We start from the raw sequence: 27,928 nt of genomic DNA on the forward strand, positions 1-27,928 counted from the left end.
CTCGCCTCTGTCGTGGAACCATCAGAACAGGGGTGACGGCTGAATGTGTTGTGTCTGTGCCCCCACCAAACTGCTGCTCCCCAGTCGCAGCACAAATGAAGCACAAGGACTCGAGAGGGTAAAGGATGCTATTAGTGCATTATCAGAGAAAGTTCTGGAAAGAGGCAGGGAAGGGAGAAGACACTCCCAAACAGGGGAACCGCAACACGGAGGTCGAGGTGTTAATGTGACAGTTCCCTCCTCCCCACAACACTGCCCGCGGCACCCAGAGGGGCCCAGCACTCACAGGCATGCCGGCCTTGAGCCAGCGCCTCTCGGGGCGGGGTCTCCCAGACAGGACGATACAGGGCAGGGACACCGGCTGCCTCTCCAGCACCCGGACAGTGGAGGCACTGCTGGCGATCTGTGGGGGGGCTGCAGGGAGGGGAGATGATGTTGGTCCACTGGCTTCCTGTGGGAACCAAGGCCCTCACTCCCCTCTCTCTCCTCCCCACAGAACCCAGAGAGGCATCAGGATTGGGGATCCCAAAGGGTCAAACGGCACACTTCTTGGGGCACACTACCCAGAAAGTAGGGGTTCAGATGCTCCTCTAGGAGAATCTGGCTGTGGACACTCCTGTCCAAAAGGACGGGCAGCCATGGGGGCCTCCCTGGGGGGCCCAGTGTCCCCACCAAACCCCTCCTCTCCAGATCCACAGCGAACCATGTCCAGTCACGACGAGGTGGGCCTGCGCCTGGACCTTCCCAAAGACATTTTGAGCTTCACAGATATACGGGGCCTGGTCTTCGGGGACCACACCTGAGGGGCAGGAAAAAGCAGACCTGACCGACAGAGCACATCCTGCCTCCAGCCCCCACAGGCTCCAGCTCCCCAGGTGCCAACAGCGCCCTTGGCACAGCCTGGCCCTGCAGAGGTCAGATAGGAAGGCTGGGATGGCAGGGAGGAGGAGGATAGGGGATACAGCCAGGCCTTGGAAAGGTGAGAAGGCCTAGGCTTGCTCATGTGTAGAAAGGGGATAATTTATCAATAACTGCACCTTGTAGTATGATTAGGAGGGATCCATAGATGATGCAAATATAGTGCTCAGCATCCGGCCTGGCACAGTAGTGAAAATAATGGTGATGATGATGAGGGTGATGATGAGGGTAGTGATAGTTATGATGGTGACGATGAAGGTGATGGTGGTGGTGAGGATTGAGATGATAATGATAAAGATGGTGGTGATGGTGATGATGATGGTGATGGTGATGATGGTGGTGATGGTGATGATGACGGCAGTGATGGTGATGATGATGGTGATGGTGATGATGGTGATGATGGTGGTGGTGATGGTGATGATGACGGTAGTGATGGTGATGATGGTGGTGATGGTGATGATGGTGGTGGTGATGATGGAATTGATCATGATAAAGATGATAATGAGGAAGATGATGGTGACGATTTATGGTGGTGACGATGATGGTGATGATGATGGTGAGGATGATGGTGGTGATAGTTATGATGGTGATAATGATGGTGGTGGTGGTGGTGAGGATTGAGATGATAATGATAAAGATGATGGTGATGGTTATGATGATGGTGATGGTGATGATGATGGTGATGGTGATGATGGTGATGATGGTGGTGGTGATGGTGATGATGACAGTAGTGATGATGATGATGATGGTGATGATGGTGGTGGTGATGGTGATGATGACAGTAGTGATGGTGATGATGACGGTGGTGGTGATGGTGATGATGGTGGTGGTGATGGTGATGATGGTGGTGGTGATGGTGATGATGGTGGTGGTGATGGTGATGATGACGGTATTGATGGTAATGATGATGGTGATGGTGATGATGGTGGTGGTGGTGATGGAATTGATCATGATAAAGATGATAATGAGGAAGGTGATGGTGACGATTTATGGTGGTGATGATGATGGTGAGGATGATGGTGAGGATGGTGAGGAGGATGATAGTGATGATGGTGGTGGTGATGGTGATGTTGATGGTGGTGTTGATGGTGATGATGGTGGTGATGGTGATGATGACGGTAGTGATGGTGATCGTGATGATGATGATGGTGGTGGTGATGATGACGGTAGTGATGGTGATGATGATGGTGATGGTGATGATGGTGATGATGGTGATGATGGTGGTGGTGATGATGACGGTAGTGATGGTGATGATGATGGTGATGGTGATGATGGTGTTGATGGTGATGATGGTGTTGATGGTGATGATGGTGGTGATGGTGGTGATGGTGATGGTGGTGGTGGTGATGATGACGGTAGTGATGGTGATGATGACGGTGGTGATGGTGATGATGGTGATGGTGATGGTGGTGGTGATGATGACGGTAGTGATGGTGATGATGATGGTGATGGTGATGATGGTGGTGGTGATGATGGAATTGATCATGATAAAGATGATAATGAGGAAGATGATGGTGACGATGATGGTGAGGAGGATGGTGAATATGATGGTGAGGAGGAGGATGGTGATGATGATGGCTATCACATGTAACACTTAATATGTGTCAGACACTGTGCTAGGGGATTTACGTGTATTACTCACACAGTAGCTCCTTAAGGTGGACTGTTGTTAAACCAGGGTGGGAGGTACCATCACTATTACTAGTGTGACTGGTTCAGAGGAGTGGAGTGACGTGACCAGAGTCACTCGGCCGAAATATGACCCTACATCAGCCTGACCCATGGCCAGCTTCTGGGGTCAGCGTCCTGCTCCCAGTTGCCCAGTCTGGGGGCTTAGGGTGTCAAAAGCCATCCTGTCTCCCCATCCACCCTCCCCCAGCCCCAATCTCTTACTTTCAAAGAACAGCACCCCTGAATCGGGCCTCCCAGTCCTGCTGCCTGGCCTGGGCCCCAGAGGCTGGTCATCTCCACGGCGCCAGGTGATGGTAGGCGGCGGGCGACCCGTGGCCCGGCATGCCAGGAGGGCACTCCTCCCCAGTTCCACGGTGACATCCTGGGGCAGCTCCAACAGCTGGGGCGCATCTGCAGGGAGGTGACAGTCAGCCTTGCCCAGTGGCTGGACCCGCCTGGCCTCAAGGGCACTGTTCCAAGGCCTGCCTTCCTCTCCCCTCACTGGGGGATTTCCCTCTTCCACCCTCTCCCTCAAGAACCTAACTCATGCCAACTTGAGCTTGGCAGGGTGCAGCCCTGAAGGGCTCCTGGGGATGATGAGGCAGAATGAGCAGCATTCAGAGGGATGAAGTCCTCCCCACATGGCATCTTGGGGACCCCGCCTTGTCCAGACATACAGGGGAGCAACACGCCTGCTCCTGCAGATGACGTCTCCTGGGAAGCCAGCTTGGAGGGGCTGCAAGTCATGCCTGACTACAGGAACCCCACCAGCTCTGAGGGCACCCCCACCACCATGCCTTCCTCCTGGGCCGCCAGAGCTTCTCTTTCCACGACCCCAAACAGCCAACTTCATAGGGAGGTTCTAGCTTATCTTTACTTTGCTACATCCTTCTCTGCTTGTTGAACATCTTGTAATAAGCGTATAAATCTCTACTACAAAGTCAAAACAGGCCTATAAATAACTTGACCTTAGACTTTATGGTCCAAATGGGACACTGGAGAGTGAAAAGAGCCATCATAATAATTACACCAGGATAACAGACGTAACCAAGGGCACCTGAATTATAAAAAAAATTCAAGCATCACATAAGGGTTTATCCTTCATTTTTGCTCCACACACTTCAAACCCCATGTCCTTGCCACTGTTAATGGTTTATAGTGTTTCTTCCAAAAATTTTTTTCTAAGCATTGTCTTATTTTTATGATGGGAGGGGGGGCCTTGAAATAATTTATTTCCCCAAACAGAGACTCATAATCCTTTCCACTCTTCTGCTGGCCAGAAGTTGGCCCAACTCCAGACAGGTCCAGGCCCCGTTCCCTGCAGCTTCTGGGCACGCCCTCAGATCCCGGTCCCCAGACCCCTGACCAGGAAGGACCCCGGCCTATTCCAAACCCATCACATCCAGCATGGAGGAAAATCCTCCACCCCTTCGTTCTCGCCGTCTCTCTGCAGAAATCTCCCCCATCCATCCAAATCATGACATCAAATTTCCCTCTTGGCCTTGGGGAGCAGGGGAGTTCCAGGGAGATATAAACACAACTTGGAAAATCGCTGCAAGGAGGAAGACAGTTTTGGACCCGAGCTCAGACACCACCCGCACGTCGCTTTTCTTTCTCACTGGAGCCTGGCAGCTGCAGCGACTGAGAATCCAAGCAAGTATCTGCTCCGGGTGCCTCAGATGGGGTCACTGGTACTGCAAAGCCCTGGCCCTGGGGATACAGCTTTCGTATTCCCCTCTCCCCACCCTGAGTAGGTAGCTCCAGGGCCAGGTACCCCAGAGCCTGCCTCCTCAGCTCTACCCAGCGCACTGCAGGGCTCAACTCAAAGCTCCCTCCTCCTGCAGGCCTTCACTCCCTGTTTTTCTCATGCTGCCTCTTGACCCTCTCCTTCCATAGCCAAAGGTCCCACTTTTCCTCCTAACTGTGGGGTATTAAAAAGCACACCCTCATTCCCATTCTCCTCCCAATCCTGAACTTCACCTCCCTCCCCAAGAAGGGACAGTTGACTTATAATAGTAAGCAACTATCAGAGGGTTCTGGGCTTCCCTGACAGCTCCTCCTACAATGCAGGAGACCCTGGTTCGATTCCTGGGTTGGGAAGATCCGCTGGAGAAGGGATACGCTACCCACTCCAGTATTCTTGGGCTTCCCTCGTGGCTCAGCTGGTAAAGCATCTGCCTGCAATGCGGGAGACCTGGGTTCGATCCCTGGGTTGGGAAGATCCCCTGGAGAAGGGAAAGGCTACCCACTCTAGTATTCTGGCCTGGAGAGTGCCATGGACTGTGTGGTCCATGGGGTCGCAGAGTTGGACATGACTGAGCGACTTTCATATCACATCAAAGCGTAGCATCTGGAATGCCTACTCAGTGACAGGCATGATGGTGGTACTTTGGAAACATGACTTCATTCATGGTCTCAATAAACTCATGAAGTGGGTATTCTCACAACCCCAATTTGTTGTTGTCATTTAGTCACTAAGTCATGTCCAATTCTTTGCAACCCCATGGACTGCAGCACGCCAGGCTTCCCTGTCCTTCACTATCTCCCAGAGTTTGCTCAAACTCATGTCCATTTAGTCGGTGATGCCATCCAACCATCTCATCTCCTGTTCCCCTTTCTCCTCCTGCCCTCAATCTTGATCTTCCCAGCACCAAGGTCTTTACCAATGAGGTGGCTCATCACATCAGGTGGCCAAAGTATTGGCACTTCAGCATCAGTCCTTCCAATGAATATTCAGGGATGATTTCCTTTAAGATTGACTGATTTGATGTCCTGGCTGTCCAAGGGGCTCCCAAGAGTCTTCTCCAGCACCACAATTCAAAAGCTCATTTTACAGGTGGGGAAACTGAGGGTCAGAGGGATTAAGACACCTGCCCCAGGTACAGTTCAAGGTCAGTGGTAGAGCTGGGGTCAGAGCCCAGATCCGGCTGCTGCTAAGATCCAGGCTCTTGGCCACGGCACCCCTGCCTCTCATGGGTATTCAGGGGCAACTCGGCACCTCTTCAGTCCTCTCTCAGAGGTGCGGTCAGCTAAATTCCAGAATCAGATCCCGCCCCTGAAACTGCGACTCTGTTTCCTATGCCGCCTTCCCCCTGCTCATCACTGGAGCCTCCAAATAAGGCGGGACCCCAGAACCCTGCACACCAGAGCCGGGAGTCCTCTGCCCCTTTACTGTGCAGATGGGAGACTGAGATGCAAAGCTGGGCCCACGTGGGCTCCACGCTTGTCCTGCAGCTTTTGGAGGTGGGGTGGGCTGCCAGCCCCATGGCCTTCCCAAGGTCCCATCCACAAGGCTAAGCCACCTCTGCTTTCAGGCTCCAAGCCACCTCCTCAGACTCTCAGGTGCCCCTCTGCAGGGAGGGACCATGAGCTGGTTCCACAGCCACCAGGTTTTCCCAGGAATGCCCCGTTTGCCTCGACCTTGAGCAGGTTTACAGGGCAGGAGCTGTGAGTGCCCCGAGACAGCTAGACACACGGCAGCCGCCACGCTCTGTAATCTCATCATCTGACAGCTGCAGTGCCTTTGCAGGGAGGCAGCTCTGTGTGGGGAACCGGAAGCACCCAGGAAGAGAAAACTGCCCCGTGAAGGATGCCAGCCACCGGCCTGGGAGGGGGCAGGACAGGAGGGTGTGGCCACAGCTGAGACTTAACAGCACTGATGAGCTATTCCCTCCACCCCCGGGCATCCTCCAAGGAAGTGACATGGACAGAGGTGATGACTTCCTCTTACTTGGCACCCCGGGCAAGGCCACCAGCCTGAAGGCCTGAAGCCTGGGCAGGGCCCCTCCCCACCCCTGCTTCACGGCCTCTGCCCCACTGGACACCTGTGGATGAACTCCCTCACGACTCCGGACCTCGGATCCCCCTCCAGAAAGAGATAACTATATTCTCCCCAGTTCCAGTACCTTAAAGTTCTAGGGTTCTTTATCATCATCTGGAGACCCTTCAGTCCCCCAGTCTCCTCCACCATCCTCCCAGTTCCCATGGCCCAGAGCCCTGAGTCAGAGCTTGTGGGGATGTGCCAGCTTGGGAAACAGAGCTCTAATCAGTCTTGACTCAGCCTGTCCAGAAGGAGGGCGGGGGACCCAGGCCCAAAGACTCAGCCGATGGGCAGGGTGACCATGGGAGAGGCTGGCCTCAGGCCCTGCCCTGCTTATAGAGGGATTCCAGGGTCTCTTGGAAGGAGACAGGGCTGGGGATGGCTGCCACAGCCCCTCCTGGGAAGACCCCTTTCCCCACAGAAAGACCCTGCGGTGGAGCCTGGAGCCTCAGCTCCACTGGCCAGAAGTACAGGATGACTCTCCTCCCTAAAAAAAAAATCTTAAACTGTATTTTATGACTGTTTATAAAGACAAATACAATCCAGGCTGGGTTCATTGTCATCTACTTATTATTCTTCACTTTTTTTTTCTCTTGATGGCAAAAGAAATTAAAAGCAGAGCCCTGTCCAGCAGCCCTAAACGGGTCATGGGCTCCGGGCCCTTGCCTGATGGAGAAGCAGCCCCAGAGCCCAGCTGTGTTCCTCTCCTGTTCCCCTTGGCTGGCCGGAGGGGTTTGCTTTCACAGACGCACGCCCGCCGCTCCCCTGCTCATCCACCCAGCAACCAAGTGCTTCCAAGTCAGGGATAAGAAGCAGAGACGAAAATGAGATGATAGAAAGAGGGCTGAGTGGGGACTTCCCTGGTGGTCCAGTGGTTATGAACCTGCCTTGGCATGCAGAGGATGCAGGGTCAGTCCCTGGCAGGGGAGCTAAGATCCCACATGCCGTGGGCCAACAAAGCCCAAACACCATAACTGCTGAGCCCATATGCCACAACTAGAGAAGCCCACACACCACAATGAGCATCCTGCGTGCCACAACTAAGATCCGATGCAGCCAAGTAAATAAAAATCCTAAAAATAAAGAAGGAAAGAGGGCTGAGCGAACATCCATTTCAAGAGAAACCAGCAGGACAAAGGGAACTTAGGTCAGAGCAGTTTTAAAACAGTAGAAAGAGCATTGAGCTCTGGGGGTGACGGGGGATGGGGGGACTGGGGGCACTGGGGTACTGCCACGTAGCCTGGTCACCAGCCACGTGACAACCACTCCGTCTCACTCTGCCACACCAGGCCCTTGTCACCCGGCACGACCCCCTGTACACTGAGTATTTATTTCAATCAAGTCCTGAGTGAAGCACATTCTCATTAAATCTCTCATGGACCTTGTGAATAAGCCTCGGTCATCAGCAGCCCCATTTTACAGATGAGGAAGGTGAGGCCCAGGAAGGTAAATAACTTGGCCAAACAAGCAGCAGGCCCTGGACCCCGATCCAGGACTCTTGTCTGCCAAATGCCAGGCCCAGAGGGGAGAGACCCTCAAAGGCTGGTCAGGAGAAGGCTGCCCTCCTTTCTGTACACCGCGCCCTCCCCCCCTGCCCCCCCACCGATACCTCCAGGAAGCCAGTTCCCAGCGGAACAGCAGGAATTGGGCACAGTGCCCCCTGTCCTCAGCCCTGCAAGGCTCTGGCGGGCTGGCCAGAAAGGCCACACCACAGCTGCCACCCAGATGGGCAGGAAATTCAATTTCCCACCACTGCTGCCAGGCCAGCTCTCCCCAGACACACAGGTGTTGGGCTACAGTCCACCCCGTCCCTGACCTCAAGGCCAGAGGCCACAGTGGCCTCGTGCCCCAGATGCCTGCCTCCGGGGTGCCCGCCACCTCCTTTCTCTGACATGGGGAAATGGCCTCCAGACCAACAGCTGAAGGTGAAGAAACAGGATAAGGCAGGCGGGTCGGCCTGGGCCCCAAAGAAATAAGGCTTTGCTGAAAAGCAATCAGACATGGAACAAAGGAGGACCGTTTGTAACAACGCCCAGGGCACCTTCTCTGTCTACCCAGAACCCACCGACTAATCACAGTGACAGTGTCATCTGTCAGAGCCCTTCTTGTCCAAGGCCTTTCCTATCTCTCACTCGCACAATAGCCACAAACATTTTGTAGGTGAGCAGCCCGAGGCTCAGAGTGCAGAGGCAACGTCCAAGCTCACCCTGCTGGGAGCATCAGGACCAAGTCCAGGGGCTAAACAGCCCTGACCCTGGGTTCAGATTCTGCCGCTCACCAGCTGTGTGATCCTGGACAAGTCACTTAACCTGTCTGCGCCTCATTTCCCCATCTATGAAAGGATAAAGTGGAACCCATTGCAAAGGGATGTTATGAGGATTACAGGTTAGTACATGAAACGTGCTTAGAGCTGGGCTTGCTGCAGGGCAGATTTCACGGAAGACTGATTATATTTTTATCATCAGGCCCTGTGGCTTTCCACACCCACCGCACCCCACCCAAGAGCCCAGCCACACAGACAGGGAAAGTCTGAGCACATCATTCTCCTTAGATACCTCTCACCGCCTCCTCAGAACAAAGCCCAGACTCCACCGGGCTCCCCAAGCCAAAGGCCAGGAGTGACCCACAGCTGGGCAGCCGGCCGCCTCGGCCTTGCCCCTCCCCATCCTCGATGCCTCACCCTCTGCCTGGCTTCTCTTGCCCTGGGGAGAGCTGCACATGCTGTTCTCTCTGCCTGGAACACTGTCCCCGCAGCTCCTCAGGTCAGTTCAGTCGCTTAGTCGTGTCCAACTCTTTGCGACCCCATGAACTGCAGCACGCCAGGCCTCCCTGTCCATCACCAACTCCCAGAGTCCACCCAAACCCATGTCCATTGTGTCGGTGATGCCATCCAACCATCTCATCCTCTGTCGTCCCCTTCTCCTCTTGCCCTCAATCTTTCCCAGCATCAGGGTCTTTTCAAATGAGTCAGCTCTTCACATCAAGTGGCCAAAGTATTGGAGTTTCAGCTTCAGCATTAGTCCTTCCAATGAACACCCAGTACTGATTTCCTTTAGGATGGACTGGTTGGATCTCCTTGCAGTCCAAGGGACTCTCAAGAGTCTTCTCCAACACCACAGTTCAAAAGCATCAATTCTTCAGCGCTCAGCTTTCTTTATAGTCCAACTCTCACATCCATACATGACCACTGGAAAAACCATAGCCTTGACTAGATGGACCTTTGTTGACAAAGTAATGTCTCTGCTTTTTAATATGCTGTCTAGGTTGGTCATAACTTTCCTTCCAAGGAGTAAGCATCTTTTAATTTCACGGCTGCAATCACCATCTGCAGTGATTTTGGAGCCCCCCAAAAATAAAGTCAGCCACTGTTTCCACTGTTTCCCCATCTATTTGCCATGAAGTGATGGGATCGGATGCCATATCTTAGTTTTCTGAATGCTGAGCTTTAAGCCAACTTTTTCACTCTCCTCTTTCACTTTCATCAAGAGGCTCTTTAGTTCCTCTTCACTTTCTGCCATAAGGGTGGTGTCATCTGCATATCTGAGGTTATTGATATTTCTCCTGGCATTGTTGATTCCAGCTTGTGCTTCTTCCAGCCCAGCATTTCTCATGATGTACTCTGCGTATAAGTTAAATAAACAGGTGACAATACACAGCCTTGACGTACTCCTTTTCCTATTTGGAACCAGTCTGTTGTTCCATGTCCAGTTCTAACTGTTGCTTCCTGACCTGCATACAGGTTTATCAAGAGGCAGGTCAGGTGGTCTGGTATGCCCATCTCTTTCAGAATTTTCCACCATTTATTGTGATCCACACAGTCAAAGGCTTTGGCATAGTTAATAAGGCAGAAATAGATGTTTTTCTGGAACTCTCCTGCTTTTTCGATGATCCAGCAGATGTTGGCAATTTGATCTCTGGTTCCTCTGCCTTTTCTAAAACCAGCTTGAACATCTGGAAGTTCACGGTTCACGTATTGCTGAAGCCTGGCTTGGAGAACTTTGGTTATTACTTTACTAGCGTGTGAGATGAATGGAACTGTGTGATAGTTTGAGCATTCTTTGGCATTTCCTTTCTTTGGGCTTGGAATGAAAACTGACCTTTTCCAGTCCTGTGGCCACTGCTGAGTTTTCCAAATTTGCTGGCATATTGAGTGCAGCACTTTCACAGCATCATCTTTTAGGATTTGAAATAGCTCAACTGGAATTCCATCACCTCCACTAGCTTTGTTCGTAGTGATGCTTCCTAAGGCCCACTTGACTTCACATTCCAGGATGTCTGGCTCTAGGTGAGTGATCACACCATTGTGATTATCTGGGTCGTGAAGATCTTTTTTGTACAGATCTTTTTTTACAGCTCGTCACCTGACTGCTTCTGGGTTCAGCTTAGACATCGACTCCTCCAAGAAGTGTTCCCAGCCTCTGGTGCTGGCTTAGCCCCCTTCTCTGGGCACAGGCCCCACGGATGCCACTTCCAATTACTCAGTACACTGAGCATTCTAATTGTCTGTTTACTGTCTCTCTTTTTGGCCCCAAGGATAACACAAGGGCTGATGTGGTTGTCTTCCCAACCCAGGGTCTGGGGCACAGGGCCTGGCCACCTGGTGACCACGTGCTGAAGGATGGCAATGATGGAAGAGATGAATGAACACTAAAGGCACCCCCACATGTGGGAGGATCCCCAAGCCTGAGATGGCACCATCTCCCCCAGGGCCAGACCCTCCTGATCCAGCCTCCCTGGGGAGGCCCCTGGCCATCCCATGCGGCCCATTCAAGCCCATTCCCCATTCTCCGCACTTCCCCCGAACTCTCAACACCTGTCTTTCCCGTCATGGCCACAGCTGACCCTCAGAGCCCCATCTGCTCTGGCTCGGCATGTCAAGGAGCTGTACCCACAACTTCCGAGCAATTCCCAGTGCCCGGGATCCAGGCCTGGAACCAAGAACTCATGGCAATCACAGCCAAGGCCGTGTTCCAGCCACAGAAGAATCCAGACTCCCCATCTGTAAAAGGGGAATAATCACTTCTCCATTTATTAAACACCCATGATGGGCCAAACCCAGTGCTAAACGTTATGTGTCTGATTGCACTGAACCCTCACAGCCACTCAACAAAGGAAGTAGTGTGGTCAGGTCTGCTTTGTTGTTGTGTAGCTGCCAAGTCGTATCTGACTCTTTTGTGACCCCAGGGACTATGGCCCGCCAGGCTCCTCTGTCCACGGGATTTCCCAGGCAAGAATACTGCAGTGGGTTACCATATCCTTCTCCAGGGCATCTTCCCGACTCAGGAATCGAACCCGCTTCTCCTGTATTGCAAGCAGATTCTTTACCGCTGAGCCACCAGGGAAGCCGTTGGCTACATTTTACAGATGGGGAAACTGAGGGTCAATGACTTGACCAAAGCACATAGATGGTCAGTGATGGAGACAAGACTGGAACTCGGGTCACAGATGACGATGTCCAAGCTGGAGCCAAACTATTTCCATGGTGGGCAATGTCCCCCTGCTTCCTGGGACTCTCACACTTGAGGGGTCTCTCCCACCCACCAATACCAGGGTTGGTCCATGTGACCTATAGGATATAACAGGTGATGGTACGTCACTTCCAAGACTGTAACTGGCTATAAAGACTTACTTCCCTGGTGGCTCAGACGGTAAAGCATCTGCCTACAATGTGGGAGACCCGGGTTCAGTCCCTGGGTCGGGAAGATCCCCTGGAGAAGGAAATGGCAACCCACTCCAGTACTCTTGCCTGGAAAATCCCGTGGACGGAGGAGCCTGGTGGGCTACAGTCCATGGGGTCGCAGAGTCAGACACGACTGAGAGACTAAACTTTTCCATCTTGGATTCTGTCTATCCCTCTCAACTCACTTTCTCTAGGAAAACCCATGTCACGAGAAATCTTCCAGGGAAGACCCTATGGGTAAGGAACAGAGGCTTCCTGATAAAAGCCTCATAAATGAACTTCGGGTGGACCCTCCAGCCCTAGTCAAGCCTTCAGATGACCACATCCCCGACCAATGTAATAAGTGCCATCCCGTGAGAGACCCTGAGTCAGAACCAGAATCCTAGCCCCCCAGAACTGTGCATCAGTAGATGCTCACTGTTTTAAGCCACAGAGTTTCAGGGCAATTTGTTATACAGCAAGTGGTAACACATACACCATCTCCCTCTAAAATCCCTGTCCCACGTGCTCTGGATCCAAATGATGCAAATTCCCCACTGGCAGGCTACAGGGTAGCATTCTCTCCTCCCTGCTCAGAAGTAGGGCAGGTGGCAGGGCACAGCGGGGGACAAGGTGTACACTCACGTCCAACCTCCAGCCGGATTTCTGCAGAGGCATCGCCCAACTCATTGACAGCTCGGCAGGTATAGACGCCAGCATCCCTCTCACGAACCACTGGGATCCGCAGCATCCCAGAGCTGGAGTCCTCAGAGGCCAGAATCATTTCAAGATCCCCTGGACCAAAGATGAGAAAACATCAGGCAGGTACTCATGGCTGCCACAGGAGGCCCGGGGATCAGGCTGCCTTCCTGACCCTGGGTTCCTGGGATGCCACAAGGCTGGGACCTCAGAGGGGTGTGGGTGAGGTAAAGACCCCTCAGCCTGCAATCAGGACTGTTTAATGGGCACAGATTTTCAGTTTTGCTAAATGAAAAGAGTTCTGGAGATGGGTGGTGGTGGTTGTACAGCAATGTGAATATACCTAAAAACGGTTAAGAGGGTAATGGATATGTTACGCACAATTTACCACAATTAAAAAAATTTTCTTTTAGGTCAGCACCCCTGAATCCAGTTCCCTGAGTCCCTCTGTTGGCCAAGAGTGAGTCTCAGCCTGCCCCCTTGCATGTGACAGGTTCATTACCCAAGAACGCCTTGCCTGGGTCTCCCTCCTGGGTCCCCGCCCTCTGCTCAGGGGCAGACTGAGGCTTGGGTCAGCTCTGGGAGAAGACCCCCACCTTCCCCCCCAGTTCTGCCTCTCAGATGCCTTTTTCTCATTTCTCTTACTGTTCCCTGACTCCCACCCCTCCTGGCCTGAAGGACCACCCTGATTTTGAGCCTTTTTTTTACAACTTAATTTAAATTTTTTGTTTTTAAAATTGTAGTAAATATACATAACACAAGATTTTACCATTTTAAGCACTGAGTGTCCAATTCAGCGGGATCAGGTACATCCCCATGATCCATCCACAAAACTTTTTCATCTTCTCAAATGGAAGCCCTACTTATTAAACACTAACTCCCCATTTCCCCCTCCCCAAGCCCCTGGCATCTCCTCTCTGTCTCTAAATTTGCACATACTAGGCATTTCTTATAAGAGATCCCACTCAGTTAAGTGGAATCATATAATATTTGTCCTTCTGTGTCTGGCTTAGTTCGCTTAGCATCGTGTTTTCAAGGTTCATCTATGTTGTATAAAAATTGCATTCCTTTTTTCCAAGTTAAAAAAATTTTTTATCTTTTCTTTTAATGTTTTACTACTTAAATACCCCATATTAGAGCAAATGTCTCTGAAAATGTCACAGATAAAATATTTTTTTCTTCATTTGGCCAATTAGAAGTAGGGGGAAATTTTTACACAATAGCTGCTATAGGCCTGGTTTTTTTTTCCAATTTTTTTTTTCTTTGTCATGGGATACTAATTAAGAAAAAATTTAATTGTGGTTAAAAAAACTCATAAAATGTATTATCTTAATCATTTTCAAGTGCACAGTTCAATGGTAACCATATTCACGTTGTTGTATAACTTGAATTTCATTCCTTCTTAAGGCTGAATAACATTCCAAGGGATAGTGTGTGTTTGTGCTCAGTTCGACTCTTTACAACCCGACAGACTGTAGTCCGCCAGTCTCCTCTGTCCATGGGATTTTCCAGGCAAGAATACTAGAGTGGGTAGCCATTGTCTTATCAAGAGAGGATTTTCCTGACCCAGGGATTGAACCGGCATCTCTGGTGTCTCCTGCATTGGCAGGCGGATTCTTTACCACTAATGCCACCTGGGAAGCCATTCCACTGGGAGATCCCCCTGTAAAAAGGCGGCTCCCGACTGGGCTGGTAGAGCTCCCAGCCACGACAGGCAGCGACCACGCCATGAGGAAGGAGTCCCAAGGCCTCTGCTGCCACTAGCTAGTGACCACGGACAAAATGCTCAAACTCTGAGCTAACACTGCCTGTCAGGGTCAAGGTGAGGCTCTGCTGAGATCAGACAGGTGCTGCCAAGACTGGAGTGCGTCTGGATGGGAGGGGGCTGTGCTTGAGAAGGAGCCCAGGGTTCTGCCCTGGAAAGTCCAAGGCAGGAGCCCCAGGACCCAGGTCCACTGGTGTGGGCGCAAGAGTGGCTCCTGTTGATCAAACTCCAGCTTGGGGTCCAACACACAGAAAACCCTCTACACTCACTAATTCAGAAAAGCCTCACAACAGAACGCTCACCACGACTGCCAGCTCCCTGACAATCACAGCATCTTCATCACCACCATTAAGGACACAGCCCAGGCCGTGGGCCAGGCTTGTTCTAAACAATTCGCACATATGGACTCATTTAATCCTCACACAACCAGCCTATCTCAGAGGCTGGTGGTCCAGTGGCTGGGACCTCGAGCTCCCAATGCAGGGGACTCGGGTTCGATCCCTGGTCGGGGAGGTGGATCCCACCTGTCAGATCTAAAGAGCCGATGTGCAGCAACTAAGACCCGATGCAGCCAAATAAACAAGAGAAATGTTAGGGAAGAAACAAGCTGTCTTTGATTTTCCAACTAAGGAAACAGGCTCACAGTTGCCAAGCCACTTGTCCGAGGCCACTCGGGGGGGCCAGAATTCAAATCTGGGTCTACTCTAAATCCTGCTCCTGATCACAGAGCCAGTCTGCATCAGTTATATATAGATACTGGGCTAGGGGTGATGGGGGCTGCTCGAAACAGTCCTTCTCCCCAGACACCCCATTCCGAGTGCCCCCCATGACCGTCCTGGAAAGCTGATCCTCCAGGGCCCCCTGCAGACCCCTTCTGCAGGCCCCTCTCCCCACCCAATCCATGTACCTCGATACCAGATGACCCGGGGCGGGGGCACCCCGGTTGCCTCGCACGCCAGCACCGCCTCCTCCCCTTCGGCAGCCAGCACCACGCCGTTTACAGCCGACACGGATGGTGGGTCTGCGTGGGGAGCAGACGGGGAATTGGGGACCAAGCCACAGACTCCCTAGAGCGACAGTGCCGTTTTCCCCAGCTGGGGGAGAGTCAGAGGGGCCAGGGTGGGCTGAGCACCTGCCTCCTCCCCACCCCCACCAACCGGGACAGTCACCCCCAGAAAGATGCAGCTTTGGCCGGTTTTTAAATAGCCAGTTACTCCGGGGACTAAACTCCCTTCTTGTCCTCTTTTTTTTAACTTTTTATTTTGAAGTAATTTCACACTAGAAAGTTGCAAGACTAATACAAAGGTTCTTCATGTACCTTTCACCCATATCAGCAGATGTTAACATTTTTGCCATATTCGTTTTATCATGATGGAATTCTCTCTGTATTCTTTTTTTTTTTTCTAAATGGCTGAGAATAAGTTCCAAATATGATATCCCTTTACCTCTAAACACTTTATATTTCCTTTTTCTTATATATAATTTTTAAAGATAATTTTTAAAGTATAGTTGATTTACAATGTCATGTTAGTTTCTGCTTGCGGCAAAGTGAGTCAGATATACATACACTCTTTTTTATTTATTTTTTATTGTCCTCTTTGAACCTGGCGTAAAAGGTGAAATCTTACAAGGTTCTAAAATGCACCGCAGGGCCAGCTGCGGCTCCCTGGCCCCTGACCCCAGCCAGCCTCCTACTCCTTACAGCCCCTTGGGGACCCCAGGGGCCATTCCTACCTCGAGGCTTTTGCCCCACCCTGTCTCTCTCCCTGAAACGCTGTTCCCATTCCCGTCTGGGGCAAGAGTTTGATCCTGTGTGTACGTTTCCTTCTCTGCCCAGCTACACGTCGCTCCATCACACCACCCTGCTCTGTGCTCGTCCCATACCTTCACCATCTGAAAGTACCTTATTTATCTGCATGCTTTGCTTTCTGCTTCCCCATTAGAATATAACCTCTACCTGGACAGGGACCCTGTGTTCACTATTGTATCCCCGTGTCTGCCACACAGTAGATACTCTGAAGTATCTGTGGACGAGAGGGAGAAAGGGAGCGAGGGGGGAAGGCAGGACTGGGGACCCTCTTCTGCAAATGCCCTTGACCCAAGTACCTGTATAGTAGAGGGTGACCGTCTCTTCATCTCTGCCAATCTCATTAGCAGCCTGGCAGCTGTAACTCCCCGCATCCTCTGGGGCCACCTCCTGAATGATCAGGGTTCCCTGGGCATCCACGCGGACTCTGGAGTCGTGCCACGAAATGTGTTCAACAGGAAGGGGCCGGTTAGGTTGGGTCGCATGGGGTTGCCCCAGTCATTATTAAAAGCAGATTAATTAACAACATCACCGGTGACATCGTTTTACACTGACTGCTTGCTCTGTGCCAGGCTGTGGGTTCATCACTTTTTATGTTCCTTTTTCATTCATCAGGCTCAGAAAGGTAAGGTGACTTGCCCAGAGGCACACAGCCTGAATGGCAGAAGCAGAATGCAAGCACAGGTCTACCAGATTATGTAGCTGGAACGCCTGACTCCAGAACCCACATGAGGCATCGCTATGTTTCCCAAATGTCTCGCTCCTGAGTCTCAAATCATCAGGAGGAAGGCAGGGCAAATGCCACTCCCCATTTACCACAGTTAAGAAGACTGAGGCCCAGAGAGGTCCCTGAGGCCCTCACCTGCTGTCCTCCTGCAGGGCGCGACCCTCGCGGCTCCAGGAGATGCGGGGTGCAGGGTATCCAGAGGCCGAGCAGCGGACCCTCACCTCCATGCCCTGGGAGAAGCGCTGTGACCTCGTGTGGATGCTGACCTGCGGGGCCTCTGGGGTTCAAGGAGTGGACAGGTGGGGAAAAGCTTGTCAGAGCAGCCATGTTGTCCCAGGCACCCAGCACTGGGCCCCCTGCTCCTCCCCGCAGCCACAGACAGCGGAGACATAGGAAGGAAGGGCCCCGAGGGATCTGCATCCTTGTGACTGGCTTCTCAGGGAACCAGGGTTGACCAGGCAGCCCCCAGGCACATCCCCGGGCCACAAAGGGACCTGAAGTCCCTAACGCCCCTGGTGGGAACCTTGAGCTCCCTGAATTTCTGCTCTGAGCTGAGTCCCCCCTATACCAGCAGCCTCGATATGGCCTCAGAATCTTTCTCAACACACTCTAGGCAGCCAATCCAGAGTCATCGGCACAAGAGCGAGATTTGTTCCAAAACACTCACTTTTACACTTGGGGGAGATGGGTCCCTAGAGGAGCAAGATGCGTCTCAATCCTGAGTGGACCTAAATCCCAGGTGAGTACCTAATCCAGGCACTAACCCTCTGGATGTGTTTCCTCTCACTGCCTCCTCCACCCCCAGCTGGTCAGCGCTACCCAAACCCTGCCAAGCATATCTGATCTCTGGGCTTCCAGAAGTTTCTGGTGTCCCATCTCTGTCCTGCATATCGAGAGGGCTGGACAATGGAAGTGCTCAATGACCCAGAAAGAGGACAGGACACAGTGAAATTGGCTTGGCCGACAGCAGTAGAAATTGAGGCTAGATATGAGGATGAAATTCCCAACAGTGCCGAACCACTACACTTAGTACAGAATTCTCTTACTCCGAAGGTTGAGAAAACTCTGGAAGGGCTGATGCTGCCTGCCAGAGCTGATGTCTGAGCAGAGGGATGGACGGATGGGCTCCTGGAGAAGTGCCAGGTAGTGAGCAGCCTCACCTCGCACCAGGAGCCAGACGGATGCCCTCGAGACTCCATTGGAGTTGCTGGCCATGCACTGGTACCGCCCGCCATCGCTGGGGGTGGTGTTCCTGACCTCCAGGGATAGGTCGGCCAGCTGGGTGACTCTGCCCGTCGAGGCCGACAGGACTCGCCAGTCCCGGACCCAGGTCAGGTTGTAGGGAGCCTCGCTCAGGACCAGGCAGGACAGGACGGCGGTCTCTCCGGGGGACACGGTCACGTTGGAGATGGGGACCAGCTGCGGCGGGGGGTCTGCAGGAACAGGAGTGCAGGAGGCACTGAGGGGTTGGCCCGGGGAAGGGGACGTCCTGCAGACCCCGGTGGTGTCCAGACCCCAGAGTCCACTGCATCCCCCAGGAGAGCAGTTCACCAGCTTCTGCTCATCATGCCTGGACAATGACAGCCCATGGCCATCTCACACCTGCCCGGGGGCTCTGCGTGTGTGTGTGTGTGTGTGTGTGTGTGTGTATGCGCGCGTGTGTGCATGCACGCATGATTTCTATACAACAGCCAATGGCAAAATTTAACAAGAGTCAGTCCATTCTTCGGGGCTTTCCCAGGGCTCAGTGGTAAAGAATCCGCCTGCCAATGCAGAAAATGTGGGTTCAATCCCTGGGTTGGGAAGATCCCCTAGAGAAGGAAATGGCAACCCACTCCAGTATTCTTGCCTGGAAAATCCCATGGACAGAGAAGCCTGGCGGGCTCCTATCTATGGGGTTTCAGAGTCAGACATGATGCAATGACTAAAGTAAACAAAGAACCCACACTTCACACCCTTTGAGGCAATAATTCCACGAGCGTACATGCTCAGTCACTAAATTGTGTCCGGCTTTTTGTGACCTCATGGACTGTAGCCCGCCAGGCTCCTCTGTCCATGGGATTTCCCAGGCAAGAATACTGGAGTGGGTTGCCATTTTCTTCCTCAGGGGATCGTCCCGACCCATAGATTGAACCAGGTTCTCCTACATTGGCAGACAGATTCTTTACCGCTGAGCCACCTGGGAAACCCCAATAATTCCACACTGGTGGATAAAGTCTTGGAAATCACCCTTAACTGGAAAAGAGTAACAAGTACAGAGCTATTCTCTGTATAAACAGCAGCTAAATGTGGACTAAGTAAGGAAGGCCACTGCCCCCAAAGAAGAAAGAGCTTAGAAACCCACACTCTCAATAAGAAAAAAACCATTAAGAAGTGACAGCTCAGAGACCACCTAATCAGGGACGGTCTGCAGGACCTATAGGAAAAAAGCTGGGTCCACATGCCAATGACCATGATGTCCAATGGGGAAATTTGACTCCAGACATCAAATCAGGTTGCTGTAAGTATGTACGATATTATCCCATTTTTCTTAAAATGCACACATGGATAAAGGTCCAAAAAGAAGTAAAGCAAAATGCTGTCAAAGTCATCTCTAGAGTGGAGGGGTCACAGGTCATTTCCATCTTTTCTGTTCGCTTATATTTTCCCAGTCTTCCTACAGGGAGCATGAGTGATTTTGAGTGAGTTTAGGAATGCAGAGTGACTGATCCCTCTATGTTCATTGGGCCTCTTTTCTTCAAGGCAGCTTTGTGGTTGTTTAGTCGCTAAGTCGTGTCCGATTCTTTTGCAACCCCGTGGATTGTAGCCCGCCAGGCTCCTCTGTCGATGGGATTTTTCCAAGCAAGAATACTGGAGTGAGTTGCCATTTCCTCCTCCAGGGGATCCTCCCGACCCAGGGATTGAACCCATGTCTCCTGCATTGGCAGGCGGATTCTTTACCACTGAGCCACTGGGAAAGCCCATCAAGGCAGCTTAGGTTCATTATTTTAAAAATGAAGCCAATTGCATTGTAAGAGGATCTGTGGCATTTCCAACCTTCCCGAGTTCAACGCTGCCACGGCGGCAGGTGCCCCCCTGGTCAGCATTACGGGTTGGGGATGAGGCGGATGGTGGCCCTTGTAAGGGCCTGGGGGCTGACCAAGAAGTCAAGGATGGGATTGAGGCTGGGGACTGGGAGGTGGAGCCCTGAGCTGAGGTCCTCAACCTTCCTGCAACCACAGGCCATTCGTGGGGCAGACGGTCCAAACCGGAGGCCGGCAGGCAGGTGCAGTGTGGGCGTTGGGCTCTGGATGACGGACGGTCCCCGACAGCTGGCTGGCACACTCACCCACAGATGGAGGAAGCCTGGGAGGGAGTCCTACAGGGAAGAGTCAGGACGGGCCCGAGGGGACAGACCTGTGACGACGATCTGAGCCCTTGCTCGTCCGGTCCCAGCCCGGCTGACTGCGGTGCACTCGTACATGCCTTCGTCGGCCTTGGAGGCCCAAGGGATCTCCCAGCTGCTGTTCCCTGACTCCCTGCAAACACAGAAGAGCTGGGGACACACAACCGCACTGCCCCCATCAGGGCCCCCCCCTCATCCAGGCTTCCAGATGGGGGCTTGACCGCCTGAATCTTGCCCAGAAAGAGGCCCCCAAACCTCTCAGAGACTTGGTAAGAAGAGACAGGCAGCTAAGGACGTGCAAATCCCAACGATATGCCGTGTGACTCTGGGAACGTCCTTTCCCCTCTCTGAGCCCCGGGCTTCCAACCATAGGAGGGAAGGTCTCAGAGGGTCCTTCCTGCGCTGACCAGCACAGAGCCGGGCCTTCACGGGTTGAGTTTTCAGAATCTGAGGAAGGCCTGTGGCTCATCCACGGAGTGATGGCCCAGCAGCGGTGGGAGCCTCAGGGACCCACTCTCCCCCAACCCTGGCCAAGCTGGGAGGTGCCCAGCAGGACGACCAAGGCCACAGGTGTGCCACCCACGCCCCCCTTAGGTCCCTCCAGCGCATCAGGCCCCCAGGAGCCCTGGGACTGGCGCCAATGGGCAGTCCTGAGCCACTCACCGAAAGCGCCTCTCCTCACCCAGCCTGGCTCCCTCCCGCCACAGCTGTAGCCGGAAGGGGAGGGCGCTGTGCACAGAACAGGAGACCTGCAGAGGCTGGTGTAGGTAGCCATGGATCCTGGGGGGCATGCTGACCAGGGGGGCACCTGTGGGCAAGGACCAGCACTCAGGGTTCCTCCCTGCCCTCCCCCCTCAGTCTGCCCTCGACACACCTAGCAACACAGAGACCCACAAGGATGACCAGGGGCCAGAAGGCAGGGCTTCGTCTCCAGCCTCACCATCCGGTGGCCACCAAGAACAGGGGGCATCACCTCCCTAAGCCTCAGTTTTCACCTCTGTAAAATGGGTTAATGGCATTAGTGACTTCATCGAGTTGTGGTGAGCTGCTGGTGAGAGGTGGTGAGTGGGAAGCCCTTGGCACACACATGTGGCAGGGCCAGCTCCTTCCATGAAGACTTGTGGGGATTTTATGGCTTGTGCTACCATTCTGTCAATTGTGTGGGAGACAGAGAAGTCGAATCAGCCCTCAAATCTGATGAAATGCTCCCCAGATGGGACTCTCCAGGGGCCTGGGGAGGGCTGTGCATCATTCGCCCCTCCTGCAGGGTCAGTTTTACTCACAAGCTGTGGGCGGGAAGCCTTGTTTTTTAATTTAAAAATCAGCCTAGTTGGAGCATGGCTGTGACTACAGAGTTCACACGCATTTTCAAGATAAAATAAGAGATTTCCATGTAATCTTACAGCTTCGGATGAGCCTTTTGGGACCCCCATCAGATGCCACTGCCTCCTCCCACTTGACCCTGGATTTGGGGTGACACATAGTTTTTCCTTGGCTCTTGGAATCACTTCAGGGGAAATGTCTGAGAACTGACCCCCAGGGTCAGTCTCGGGCCGTCCATGCCTCGCGGGGCGATCGCAGGCTTGTGGAGAACCCTTGCGCTGCCCTCTCCCTCATCCCCGACAGAGATGCTCCGAGGGTGAGACAATGGGCCAGACCTCCTCCGAGCATAGCGCTGGGGGTGGGAGGGCGGCGGTGACATCATGTTACGGGCTCCCTGCCACGTCCCAGGGGAGAGGGGTGTCGGACCATCCAGCCACGTCCTCAGCTGTGCGTGCGGCAGCCACGGCTCACCCCCACACACTGCAAGCCTCTGGCTCCCTCTTCCTTGAGCTGAAAGAAGCCCAGGGACACCCCGGACCCGCCACCCCCATGTCTCCAAACTCAGAGTCTTTTGCTCCCAATCAAACTTCCAGCCTCCCAGACCTGGCGGGGGGGCCGCAACCCCCCCACCCCACAAACCACATCTTTCCCCCACTCCACCCCCATCCTTTAATCTAGAGCTGACATGGAGACCGAAAGCCAGAACTTAACTCCCCAGCTCTGGGAGCCATCTGAGAAAAGAGGAGAGAGAGAGAGAAAGGCTGCTTTAGTCTCCCTGCTGAGATTCCTGCCTGAAAATGCCTCCTGAAAGCTGCAAAGGCCAAGGCAGGAGGAGCCCCGGGGGCCACAGCCAGGGAGTAGAGGCTGGGAGACGGAAGGAAGGGGTCCCAAGTCCGAGGCCTGCAGATTCCCTGCCCCACTCAGGTCCTCAAAGTCCCCCACCTCACCACGGGCATCTCAGCACCCTCTCTGCATCCCTAAGTGAAGTGGCCAGGGGAGTCTGAGAACCCCAGCACTGCTGACATGGGATGTCAGTGTCACCCACCTCTGAGCTCCTCCTGGGTCACCACCAGGGGAGTGGTGTCCAGTGAACTCAGACCCCACTCCCCAGGGCCAGAGGCAGATCTGGAAAGCCAGAGATGCCGCCCTGCCCTCCGGGCGCCTCCAGCCTGGATGCCGAGACCTCTGGGACACACGGGAAACCCGCAAAGGCCACACACGTGGGAAACAGCACAACACGACCAAAGGTGGGGACACGAGGTGACTCGTGCCTACAGTGACATCACAGTGCCAGCAGCCACGTGGAGGGGCATGGTTCATGGTCCCCACACCCTGGGTACAGCCTCTAAGCAACTGAGAGCCGTCCTGTTTGTTACGTACATTAGTTTATGCAACCCTCCGAGCAGCCCTGTGCAATCAGTGGTCTCAGTTCCCCAGCAATAAAATGGAGACACATCTCAGAACTGGGTGTAAGAACACAGGGAGGTCAGCTCAGTGCTCTGTGATGACCTAGAGGGGTGGGGCTGGGGTGGGGGGAGAGGGAGGCTCAAGAGGGAAGGGGATATATGTATGCATATAGCTGATCCCTATTATTGAGCAGCAGAAATTAACACTGCATTGTAAAGCAATTAAACTTCAATTTCAAAAAATGAGAAAAAGAAGCTGTTAATACAGGAGAAGGTAAATGAAGAAATTTATTACTATTATGGTAACCTTGGGCTTGCCTGGTGGCTCACAGTCAAGAATCTGCCTGCAATGTGGGAGACCAAGGTTCAATCCCTGGGCCGGAAAGAACCCCTGGAGAAGAGAATGGCTATCCACTCTGGTATTCTTGACTGGGGAATTCCATGGACAGAGGAGACTGGTGGGCTATGGTCCATGGGGTCGCAAAGAGTTGGATACAACTGAGTGACTAGCACTTCACACTTCACTTCTTCAAGAACATCTCAAAGTAAAAGGTTTGAAAAGATAGATTTTGCAAGGAGCATGCAAGAGATTATAAAAAGAAACCCTTTAGACCAGGAGGGGGAAAAAAAGGAACTACCAGTTCCTTTAAATACCATAAGCATTTAATGAACAAATGCATGGCAAGTGCTTGGCCCAGGATTGTCCCACGAGACGTGCTCAAAACGGTGATTAGGTTAGTGTTACCATCGCTATGACGATGATAGTAATTATGATTATGCAAGGGCATACCTATATTCACTGCCCTGCCCACTGTTGTGGCTACAGTTTCTAGAACCATGACTGATGCAAAGTGAATGTTGAACGCAAAGGTGGATGGATGGATGGATAGATGCATGGATGGATTTACAGATGCATAGATGACTTTGCAATAAACCCTGGAGCTGAAAACTGCATTTGAAGCATCTCAGTATTAGGCATAATGTATTGCAGAGCCTGCAGTTTAATGAATAAACATTTCCTAATCTAATTGAATCAGGAAAGCCTTCCAGGGAGAAATAAGCCTGCAAGGGAGCCAGGGAGCTGGGGGTGGTAGGAGTCAATTACTCACCTGGAGTCACCCCACGGTAGGAAACTCCGGAAACACGGAGGAGAGGGTTTCCCTCATGATCCTTGCCCTTCACCTTGAGGTAGAAACGCTCCTGGGGGCTGTGGAAGGGTGGCCCACCCCACAGCTGGTGGGCTGACCCATTGGAGAGGGGCTGTGTGGGCAAAGTCAGGAGCGACCGCCCTGAGCTGTGTGAGAGCTCCACTGAGTCCAGGCGGCCAGGCACCCGCAGGCCCGTGGAGTTGATCACCAGGGAGATGGGCACACCTGCAGAGGAAAGGGCGGGGAAGGAGGTGCTGGCACCTGCACTGGGCTCCACAAGACTCCCCAAGCAGGGGCCCCACCCCAGAGTCATGGCTAGGGGCCCAGCCTGCTTGGTCCGCCTTCACCCGTTCCCTCACCTTCTCTTCCCCAGGCCAAGGAATGCTGGGTGGGATGAGGAGAGAAGGGGGGTTGCTACTGTCCGTGGTCCTGAAACACCACTCACATGACTTCCCATGATTGCGTCACCTCTGCTCCGCAGACAGGGGCGCTCACAGAGAGAGCTGAGAAAGGGCACCCTCCCATCCCGCCACTAACTCTGGTGTTGGCTGTCAACTGACAGGCTCTGGGACCGGCCGAGGTGAGATACACACCCCAGTTTGGGAATGCTGATTCCCGCTTGGCTTTCCTGTGGTTTCCTTTCCCATCTCATTGGAAATGTACTTTCCACACCATCCCAGGAAAGCCAGAACTGGACTTGGGTTTCCCAATCTTCTAAGTTGATTTGGAAACTGTTAGGTCTCTCCCTTTTCAGATGGCTATTCTTCTCTCTCTCTCTCTCTCTCTCTCTCTCTCTCCCTCTCTCTGATCATAAACTGGGAACCAAAGGATGTGGTAGATGTGATCCATGAAACGCCTTCCATCTTTTGAAACAAATATCAAACAGTCTAGAAAGGGCATGTTCAAATCTAGAAGTCCAGATTTCTTTGAAAAATCAAGTGTGTCAGTGCTGGGCTTCCTTCCCATGTTGCAATAACCAGCCAAAGGCACGTAGCAGCTGCTCCCATGGCCCAGGCCCCCACTGTTCAGTTCGCTTCAGCCTCTCCCACTCCCTGGTGCCCTGGGGTCAAGTGCCAATCATCATTTATCATTTGCGATTGCCCTGCTGTTTTTCTCGCTTTTAAAAAGTGTCTTGGATGGAGCCACATCTTTATCAAAAGCAGAAACCAAAGAGGGTAACACATGGCCCCCTTCACCCTCTCCCACGGGGACTGTCCCTGAGGACTGCTCTGCTTTCAAACTCTCCCCTGCCACCCCCATAGCACTTCACTTAGGATTTCTCATCTCTCTTGGCCTTAGAATAGGAGTTAAGTTTCTTTGCCTCCCTCCCACCTCCTTGCTATTGGCAAAAACAAACAGAATGAACAAGCAGCCCACTTTTCATTTTGAAGATATCGCTGCTGGTCCTGGCAGGGAAACCCATAAGGGCTGACAAGAATGACAAACATTAGAGGACATATAGACTTGAAAGAAAGCCCTAAGGACCCAGCATCAACACTTTGGGGTCACTGTTCCGTGGTCCAGAGTTATCTGAACTGGCCCTGCTGTTACTCAGCCCCTGAGTCCCACTCTTTGCAACCTCATGGACTGCAGTACGCCAGGCTTCCCTGTCCTTCACTGTCTCCCAGAGTTCATTCAAACTTGTGTCCACTGAGTCCGTAATGCCATCCAAACATCTCATCCTCTGTCACCCCCTCCTCCTCCTGCCCTCAATCTTTCCCAGAGATTTCTTTCCCAGAAAACACCAGAGTCTTTTCCAATGAGTTGGTTCTTCACATCAGGTAGGCAAAATATTGGAGCTTCAGCATCAGTACTTCCAATGAATATTCAGGGTTGATTTCCTTCAGGATTGACTAGTTTGGCCTCCTTGCATCCAAGGGACTCTTAAGAGTCTCCTCCAGCATCACAATTTGAGAGAATCAATTCTTTGGTGATCAGCCTTTTTTATGGTCCAACTCTCACTGATGGGAAAACCATACATGACTGATGGGAAAACCATATTTTTGACTATATGGACCTTTGTCAGCAAAGTGATGTCTCTGCTTTTTAATATGCTCTGACCTAGTCTCTCCCATCTCTCTGTTCAGCTGGTCCCAGCAAAACCCTCCAAATGGCCTCATGGCAAGAGGCCACATTTCTGAGCCCTGATGCTGGAAAAGATTGAAGGCAGGAGGAGAAGGGGGCGACAGAGGATGGGATGACTGGATGGTATCACTGACTCAATGGACATGAGTTTGAGAAAACTCCAGGAGATAACGAGGGACAGGGAAGCCTGATGTGCTGTAGTTCGTGGGGTCACAAACAGTTGGACACGACTTAGCCCCTGAACAACAGCCTGATGTTCACTGGAAGAAGTGGCGCTCAAGACAGACAAATCTTGACAAAGAGAAAGGGAGAGGTGGGTTAGAGGGACATTCTGAGCTCATGGAGCCCTTGAGGGGCAGGAAGGAAGTTCTAAAAGTAAACGGTCCCAGGGTCACCCTGGCTGGAGCCCAAAGAGAAGGTGCTAGCCCTGGGTGCAGTTCACTGTGATGTGAGAGAGAGGCTGGACCAACCCCTGCAAGCCTACTCCATAGTCACAGGCTCATGGCTGCCCCCCGGAACTGCAACCCTCAACTTCCCAAAGGTGAACCCCACCCCTGCAGAAGGCAGCCTTGCATCGCCCCAGGGCCCGGAGCACCATACCTTGCAGGGGCCACTCGATGGTGTGGTTGAGGTCCAGGGACGGCTGAGTGGAGAAGCCAGCTCGGAAGTCGATGTTGCTGATGCCCGTGATCCTGACCGAATGGCGGCCGCTGCTGTAGACCTAGCCGAGGCCCAGGCTTGCGTCATGGGGGTGTCTGACCCCAGCCCCCCAGCTCCAGGTGGGAGGTGGCTGACCTGACCCGGCCTGGAGTCAGCAGCTGGAATTCTCCCGCCTTTGCAGACTTGTGGGTGACTCACCCGCTCCCTGGGGACCCGGCACGATACTCCCCCATTGGAGAGGAAGAAACCAGCCATGGCACTGCCTGAGCGGGACTCTCGAAGTGGCCCTGTCGTCCCACTCCCCACCCCAACACCCACGGGTCCCCTCTGTCCCCCTGCACATCTAACCCCTGCCTTGCCTTCCCCACTGGCATGAGAGCTCTTGGCCCAAAGACGCTCCGAACCTGAAGGATAGCAGTGCCCGCAGGGCCCAGCACTGTGCCTGGCACCCAGCTGCCATTGGTTTAGCCGCTCAGTCGTGTTTGACTTTTTGCGACCCCGTGGACTGTAGCCCACTGGGCTCCTTTGTCCATAGCATTTCCCAGACATGAATACTGGAGTGGGTTGCCATTTCCTTCTCCAGGGGATCTTCCCCACCCAGGGACTGAACCTGCGTCTTCCAAGTCTCCTGCTTGGCAGGCAGGTTCCCAACCACTGAGTCACCGGGGAAGCCCAGCACCCAGCAGGGGCTCCAGAACTATTTGCTGATCACCTGTGTGCTCCCGAGACAGCAGCCTGCCCCATCCCAGGTGCTTGGCCAGGAGCCCTGCCCCCAGCCCCAGGCCCCCAGCCCCTGGCAGGTTAGAACAGACTCTGCCCCCCTGCCAGCCCTGTGCCTCTGAGCCCAAGGTCACC

The 27,928-nt window shown here is 53.0% G+C and overlaps 1 protein-coding gene across 5 annotated transcripts in view; it reads right to left on the reverse strand.

Moving 5' to 3' along the window:
* Positions 1-27,928, reverse strand: part of HMCN2 (hemicentin 2) — a 177,547-nt gene that overhangs the window by 113,348 nt on the left and 36,271 nt on the right. For all 5 annotated transcript variants that reach the window (XM_061154405.1, XM_061154403.1, XM_061154404.1 and 2 more), the window contains exons 7-18: positions 27,014-27,134; positions 24,290-24,553; positions 21,115-21,259; positions 20,463-20,584; positions 18,227-18,499; positions 17,202-17,343; positions 16,639-16,766; positions 15,440-15,553; positions 12,714-12,863; positions 2,812-3,000; positions 704-799; positions 287-414 (exon numbers count right to left, since the gene is read on the reverse strand). In XM_061154405.1, coding sequence (XP_061010388.1) covers positions 287-414; positions 704-799; positions 2,812-3,000; positions 12,714-12,863; positions 15,440-15,553; positions 16,639-16,766; positions 17,202-17,343; positions 18,227-18,499; positions 20,463-20,584; positions 21,115-21,259; positions 24,290-24,553; positions 27,014-27,134 — 1,872 coding nt within the window. The remainder of the gene's footprint in view (positions 1-286; positions 415-703; positions 800-2,811; positions 3,001-12,713; positions 12,864-15,439; positions 15,554-16,638; positions 16,767-17,201; positions 17,344-18,226; positions 18,500-20,462; positions 20,585-21,114; positions 21,260-24,289; positions 24,554-27,013; positions 27,135-27,928) is intronic.

This window comes from Dama dama, chromosome 11, assembly GCF_033118175.1.
Source record: "Dama dama isolate Ldn47 chromosome 11, ASM3311817v1, whole genome shotgun sequence".
Lineage (NCBI taxonomy): Eukaryota > Metazoa > Chordata > Mammalia > Artiodactyla > Cervidae > Dama > Dama dama.